We start from the raw sequence: 8120 nt of genomic DNA on the forward strand, positions 1-8120 counted from the left end.
ATAATTCAATTTTATGAGTTGATGACACCTCACTTCAGGGGATCGTATTTTCCTATTGTGGGAAGCCTTGAGTTTTTGAATATTGATTAGATTTTGATGAGGATAAGAGTTTTATTAGTAGAAATGCTGGGGAATGTGTTTTTAGCACTGAAAAAGTAAAGGATTTCCGAGTCTTAAAGATTAGATAAACTGGAAAAAGAACCTTGAGAAAGATATGAGTGTTGAATGGAATGAAGGGAAATAGAATGTGCGTGGAATTGAAGCACGATTTATTTCAGTATGCGGTGTCAGATGATTACATGTTAGACAGAGATAAGGAATGTGGCAAACTTCAGTCAATGTCCATTCGTGTCAACCTAAAATAGTATCAAAACTTCCAAACAAAATACCTACCAAGTACACCAAACAAAATCAGGTTAGTTATTTTTGATTGCTGATTTTTTTGAAATTGATTCAGAGAGAAAACTTAATATTAGATAGGACACAATTAATTTGTAAGCAAATATTCTAAGTTTCTAATTTCAGTTTTGTAAAAAAAAATTGGTGTAGGTTATAGGAACTTTATTGCCTAAGGGAGATTTTTCAAAGAATCTTGGGATGAAGACATATTTTTGAGAACCTTAGAAAATCCATATATCAGTTCGTAGACACCAATAAGTAATTTCTCTTACAGTGATAGTAGAAATATAGTAGATGAAAGTGATAATGAATTGCTTGGCAGAATCATTACCTCTCATTCAGACAGTATTGTACACTTCCCAAGTGGAGCAGGTCACATGCCTCCTGGCAGTGGCTTGTTATTGAGTTATGTGGATCAGATATGTGGGTAGTAGGGCATAATTTCACATGGGAAAAGAAAGATCTGAACATATAATATGATGGAAGAAACTTGCGAGGAAGGAAATAAGAATAGCCCCTGTAAGAGCATTTTCATCATGGAAAGTTAAAACAAATATCAATTAAATACTGCCTGAGAAAAATTCCCCTGCATCAAGAGAAATTAAACATCCAATTCAAAGGGTGAATGAATGGAATCAACTCAAAAACTAGTAGTAGTAGTAGTAGTAGTTTTAGGGGAGGCGACCGACCACTGAGGTCATTTTTGCCATAAGTTATGGACAGGAAAGGATAAAGACTGGAGAGAAACCCGGCATCGTCATTAGCCTACTCTTTATGAAAGGTACCAAGGGGTCCGCAGTTTAACGTCCCATTCGACGGACGGTGTACTCACCGTAATTGCCCTCCACAAAGAACCTCAAGTAGGGATCAAGATACCTCTGAAAAATATTCAACGCCGCCGGGATTTGAACGCGTGCCCTCTGGGTGGGAAGCCAGTATGTTAGCCCCCGCACCATCTCGATCCTCACTCAAAAACTCAAACAAAATACAAAATAGGGACTAAGATCTTGTACTTTCCCAGCATATCTTCTTAATGAAGTTATCTTCAGCCTTCTAACCTGGTCAGGGGCTCCATTTTGGAAGCTGGACTTATGGCTAGTTATTAGTTAACCCATTTTCATTGCCATTTAATAGAAGAGTATTCTATTGGAATATTTTAAAGCTCATGGGAAATCGCCTGCATCAAAAACTAAAGTGAGAATAATAAGTAGGGTTTCGGCATTAAACCCCAATAATTAACCTTTTTTAAACCTAAAAATGTGAAGAACATAAAGTAAATCTTTTACGGCAGCAAAAGCACCAATTTATCAATGAAAATCCTCATCTTCACATAAATTCTTTGTTTAAACTATGGTGACCCTTTCAAATATCTTGCTGCAATTGTAACTCAGGTTATTCCAGTGAAGGTGATAAGAGTTTGAAGGTAAATGAATTGCAGTTATGTCAGAAGATTAAAGTTTGATTTTGATAATGGACAGTCATGACAGTCAACACCAGTGACTGGTCAAAAGGAGATACTTTTAGCGAAACAGTTTTTATTCAACATGTTCTAATTTTTTTGTGACAGCATTTACTTAATTAGTTGCATCATAAAGAACCAAAACTAATCAATCAGGTTTAGCATCACTTTCATGCATAGCTAACCAAAATTTAAAAAAATCAATTTTTTAATTGTTTGATTAATCATTCCAAATGCATTTGCATTATTTTACATCATCCTACAGCAGGTGGATACAGAACTACATAATTTAGGACTGATGTCCGAAATTAAATAATATCCTAGGATTTTGCATCACCCAATACACTCATGTGTCCCTACTCCTACAATATTATGAAGCAAAAGTCAAATAGGATGTGAGAAATGCCATACTTAAAAAATAATCATATTAACAGCGATCCCAAGCATAATATTATCATGAATACCACTATGATGATCATATGGCGCAATAATGAAAAAAAAATTTGTTCCATTTTCACAGAAATATAATGGTAACATTTTGGGCATGCCAAATGAGTTAATCATCGAACGGCTTCTTTAACTTTTTAAATTAACAGTACATTTCACACACTTTTCTAATAACAGAGAATTGAGAAATGTTAATTGGTAGCCAGTTGTTTTCATGGATACCTGGGGTGTTTCAGTTCAAACTTTTCAAGGTTCACACACAACATGATAGGTACATAGCTTTAAAAGTAAAGTTGTTATTTAAAAAATTCCAAGTGACACTAAAAGAAATTCTTTTGGGAAAAAATTGAGGTATTTGGAGAAGTTGAACACTTTTTAACATTCTTCTATTCATTACCCAGCAAAAATTCTACATTATAAGTAAATTTTGTGACTTTAATTTTTGAAGAGTATTAAGCAGAAGAGTTTACCTCATGTAGCAAAGTTATGAAAGTCTAATCAGCACTCGGTGTGAATAATTTTTGGTCATCAGTATCACAATTTTCTATTTGCCGCAAGGTTATTTATTTTTCAAAGATATATGGGCCTGCTGGCCAGTATTAGAACTTTATCAACTTTTTTCTAAGCAAAATTTCTTTTGAGACCTTCCCTACAAATAAAATGTTGGTTCGAGAAGTCAAATCTTAACGTCTTAATGTTGGTGATGTCCCATGCTAAAATGATGCTTAGCGTCATGAACTTGATAAATGGTTCCTGAATTGCTTGGTAAAACTAGTAGGTTCAATGTGGGTATGTCTATTAATCTTGGAAATGACGCAAGCAATACCCAAGGAAGCCATGAGTGCTGGCCATATAGTTTTGCATTTGGATAATAAGTTGTTGCCAGCTTTGTTTTCAGAAGGAATAGGAAAAAAATTTTCCAATAAGAATTACAAGGGACTGAACCCAGGGGAAGCAAGTTGTGCCAGGGGATAAATTTATATTTGGGTTTTATGGGATAATTTTAGGGTGTATGATAGGGTGTGCTTGTGGATACTTTGTGCCAGAGGGAATACAGGTAGCTACATAGATTGAAGGAGGCATGAAGGTTGGGGGGTGTTTATTCAGGGGATCAGGGTTGTAGCAGGTATCTCTGCCTCAGATTTATGGTGACTACAGGGTGGAGTGTTTAGTTTGGAGAGAATGAAAGCTATTAAAATGAAGATAAAATTGCTTGTTGGTAAATATAATATAGACTGAGGATTTGAGGATCTAAAAATTGATCTGAAAAAATGTTAATGGAGTCAATCATTATGATTGTCTTGGTTATCTCTTTACCCTATTTTTTGCTTTGATTTCATCAAAGAAACAGTGTATGTGAATGGTGTGTGTAAAGGTTTTTCAAGTGACAGGAGAGAGTGATAGATGCACGTCTTAAGTACGAATTAAATGCCAAAGAGGAATATAATGGCTCAGCTCCGTTAATGGTATGGCAGTGGTGAAAGTATTTTTTGCAATGGAAATAATTATATCTTAGGTTTAATATAGTTGTACTGAAAATTCATTAGGAAATGCAAGATGGGTATTTTTAAAATTTTGAAGAGTTTAAAATGTTAGGTAATCAGGGCTAAACTTATACTTATCTGCAGACTACAGTAATGAAATTCATTACTAGTTTCCATTGAGGTGCTGATATTCTTAGTTCCATGACTCACAGAATGAAAGAGTTCCCTTCAGCTAGCAGTTAAGAACTTGTACTTGCCAGATGCAACTCTTGCATGCTTGCCTCTTCACCAAAAAAAAAAGATTTTGTTGCTCCTTGGCTCTATTACAATTGACCATAGGAAATACACAAAAGGTTTTGGCCTTCTTCCGGTCGCACTGAATAAAATTTAAATGGTCATTTATGCATGAAAATCCAACCACATCCCTTCTCCCCGGCTCTATACATTGTACTAAGTTCTAAACTTCTCTGTCCATGTTCCAAAATCACCTCAACAAAAACACCTTCTCAAATATACCCCATTCTTAAGGACATCTACCCTATTATACTACTTTTTCACTGAATCTTCTGCCCAACTGTAACTATTGGAGAATGCACCAAGCCCCTCAAAATTAAAATCATTACCCATAGCGCATTCTTTTACCCTTCCTCCCTAACCACTTCTCTCTAAGCTCCCATACATGCAGATGCTTACAGCAAAAATGTCAGTACGCTTTCCTTCATGATTATAAATTCCGTGGCCTTGAGTACCATCCCAGCCCCATTACAGTCCCAACTTGACTTTTGCTACCACTTGTTCTTGTTTCCCCATTCGAAGAGATAGCTGAAAGGAAGTCATAGGAGACCATACAAAACATCTAAAAGCATGTTACAATGTTCGTGGGAGACATGCAAGAATAATTATATTTGCATGATTAATAAATAAAATACATGAGGCCTATTTTGTGTGACTTTTTGGTGACTTCCTACCCAATGTCTACAATAGATAATTAGTGTGCACATTTAAATTTCTATCATTAACACTCATATGTGCATGGTCCCCATCATATGCTAATCCAGCAACTGAAACATAGTGAACATAACCATTTTTTCCATTTTCTCATTGTTACTTTGTTTCATCATAAGTTTTTTCAATCATGTATTGAAATGTCCCGAGAAATATGAAATCATACCTATAGTGCACCCAAAATGATTTAATTTCCACATTTGCAGGTTTAAGGTATTCAGGTAAGGTGTTATTCAATTTAATGTGAGTAAAGAGCATCAAAAAGTACTTAATTAATACATGCTTGAAGAGTTCCTAAGTGGTGGACGGCATCCATTTTTGTTTTTAAATTTAGGAAATGTAGAAAATTCAGTCTTTGTTATCGAAATTTATTAAAATCCACTCATTTTTAAGGAGTGTCTTATTTAGTAAAAAGTCATTCCGTTTGTATTTTATAATACTTTATAAAGGACCTTGGCATTGAAATGGAAATTTGTGCTAGAGAACTTTAACCAATCCCCCCTTATATTCTCATAAATTCTTAACCAGAAGAAACAAGGAGTGCTTATAGTAGGGCATTATTTTCATGAGAGTGTAGGGCCAGGGCTCATGGCTATGTCTTTGATATTGTCTTCTTGGAGCACGCAAATGATGATTCGATTAGCTGTGCAAGATTAAAACCCTCAATCCACCCTGAGCACTCTTGAGATGCAAGATTCTGGGAAGCTGGTGTATGGACGAGAGTGTGAAATGGGTAATTTGAGAACGGAAGTGTAAACAACAAAATGAACTTGGTGCTATAAAGACGTAAATTTGATTATTCGCCAAAAAATTCATTGCATCGAGGAGAGGGGTTCTCAATGATTTCACAAATGCTAGAAACAATGTAATTGCTCGATATACTGTCATAATCAAAGGAAATAAATCCTTTTACAACCATTTGTCTGTGCTAAAAACTTACCAGGTGAGCAGCTCTCAGGGGTCAACCCACTTCAGAAAACTTAGGCAAGCATCCCATGAAATTCCATGGCCTAACACAAGGATTTGAAGGGTGGAAAATATTGAGTAGGGATATCCCGGGGTAAAATATTCAGTGTCTTGACATGATTAATGGGATAGTTGCCCAAAATGTTGTCCTCAGAGAACCTCAAAAAGAAGCCAAGATGAAATGCTGAAGGATGAACTTGAAGAATTATTTCGTATGAGGGTTGACTATGAGAAAGAATTCTTTCATTCGGGTCGGGTGCTATAAGGCAGAAATATTTTTGTCCGGAAATGAAAACATAAAACAAATTATGGAGGTTTTTTTATTCTTAGCAGCAAAACAAACATTTATAATGGTATTTATTTTGGAGTTATCAAAATAAAATGAAAGGGTTTTGCTTTTAACAGCAAACAGTCGGTACATTCCCTTTGTAAACCTAGTTCTTGGTCGTATGCTTCTCTTGCAAAACCATTTTCTCTATCGATCATCTTGATACGCCATCTTTTCTTCTATTAGTAATTCTGCAAACTCGTCTGTGAAATAGAAAAAATAAATATTAACAGCAAACGAATGGTTTGAATTAGACTGTGAAAGTAAATAAATGCATGTCAAGATTCTTCACGGAAACACTTCAGTCCGGAAGAAATAATTCTGTCCCTCTGTGAGTTAAACCGGGTAGGTAAAATTGAACTGAGCATCAAGGAAAATGGTTAAAGACACACGGAGCATATGGTATTTAAACGAGGTCAGCCTTTCTAAAAAAATCTGTTTTGTATGGTGTATTGTGTTGTTTTCCTTTGCAATATAAAAACGTTCGTGCAATAATTAAAATTAATAAAACACATTGCGTGTAAAGACACTCTGTGCTTCTTTAGGTTGCTTTCAATTAAGTCGCCTTACGTTGTTCGTAATTGAATTGAAGTGGGCCAAAATTTGACAACCCACAAATGCTGAGAATCTACCTGGAAACAATATTTTTTGGCACAATGTGTTCCATGATTGTTTACTCACATTCATAAGCATAGAGAAAATGGAAAAAATAATGAATAGGAAAATCTACTTTAAGTCCCAGGCATGGTAGAGAGCCGCAGTTGATGGGCATTCGTAGACGGCAAGAAAAATGACATTGAAGATGCTGAGCGGCAATGGACTTCTGTAAGCGGTATAAGAAGGGAGAAGGCTTGGTGTGGGAGGTCGTCGAAGGAAAAGAAGGGTGAATTTGCATGGAATAAAGAGAGGCATGAAGTACGCCGTGCGAAAGAATGAGTCATTGTAACATGATGTTCATAGACAATTTGTGTCGTGTCAATAAGAGATTTTAAGTTCAATACAGTGCAATGCATTGGTGCATCAAAAATCAACCGTTAGGTGTACGATTTCTAATAAATAAAATAGTATGGGTTGGAAACCATACCTGATAGACGGCTCATCTCTGGCAGCATTTTCCCTCTCCTCATGGGAGAGGCAATCTCTGGCACATCACTCTCGACCACCATGTTCATCAGGTCCGGCTTCTGGCTGTCGTCGGACGAACCAAAGTTGCCCATGGAGGGCCAGCCTTTCGCAATGATCGTCGGCGGCGGCACTTCAACAACTTTCGGTTCCTCAAACTGGATCTTCAGTCTCTTACTCTTAACTAAGTCCCAAGAACAATCGGTGTCCTCGTGAAGGTCCCTATGTTTCCTTGGGTCTGTTTCTCCTACCTTCAGCTGGAAAGAAAGACTCTTAAAATCCGATGCTTCCTCCTTTGCGCCTTCTCGCAATGCCGTCGCGCCTTCAGCATCGTCTGGATGCTTTCTTTTGGAGGTCAGTTTGTTCGGCAACGGCTTTGTTGTGTTGATGTCCTCCTCGTACGTCTTTGGCGAAAACCCGAGGTCAATCTTTGAAGATTTACATAAATAACGTCTCCTTTTTACCGATGGTGGTTGAGGTGCTTTTTCTTTTTTTTCTTGCTCTGCTTTCCCACTTATCAGAAGACTCATCTCAGACTCAGAAGTTTCACAACGAGCCATTTTGACAATCTCTCCCGCACGCCGAACGATCACTGCGGTAAGGGCAGCTGGCGACGTAATTAATTATTTTTTCGTTTGAAATATGCATTGTCACCCGCTTCGTTAGCTTTTCTGCAACATTGTACATTGTGAACGGATGGTGCATTGTTAGAACGATCAACGATGATTTTCAACGGTCACAAAAATGTAACGGATTTTCAGATAATTGGTCTCTTTACCAAACTACGTTGCACTTAGTTTATATACCATTAATAGAAGATTCAAATGTGTTCGATTCGCTCGTCATTTTGTGATTCTTTTAGCTGGGTTCTAACCTTAGCGTAGGTATTGAAAATTGACACTTTGATTTG

At 36.7% G+C, this 8120-nt stretch overlaps 1 protein-coding gene across 1 annotated transcript; it reads right to left on the minus strand.

The window, feature by feature from the left end:
- Positions 1–6080: 6080 nt before the first annotated feature.
- Positions 6081–7875, minus strand: LOC139685888 (uncharacterized). The gene is made up of 2 exons (XM_071583020.1): positions 7173–7875; positions 6081–6291 (listed from the first exon to the last, which is right to left on the minus strand). The coding sequence occupies exons 1-2, from the start codon at positions 7768–7770 to the stop codon at positions 6236–6238; spliced, it is 654 nt and encodes a 217-aa protein (XP_071439121.1). The 5' UTR covers positions 7771–7875; the 3' UTR covers positions 6081–6235.
- Positions 7876–8120: the final 245 nt, after the last annotated feature.

This window comes from Hetaerina americana, unplaced genomic scaffold (assembly GCF_022747635.1).
Source record: "Hetaerina americana unplaced genomic scaffold, ioHetAmer1.1.p SCAF_12, whole genome shotgun sequence".
Classification (NCBI taxonomy): domain Eukaryota; kingdom Metazoa; phylum Arthropoda; class Insecta; order Odonata; family Calopterygidae; genus Hetaerina; species Hetaerina americana.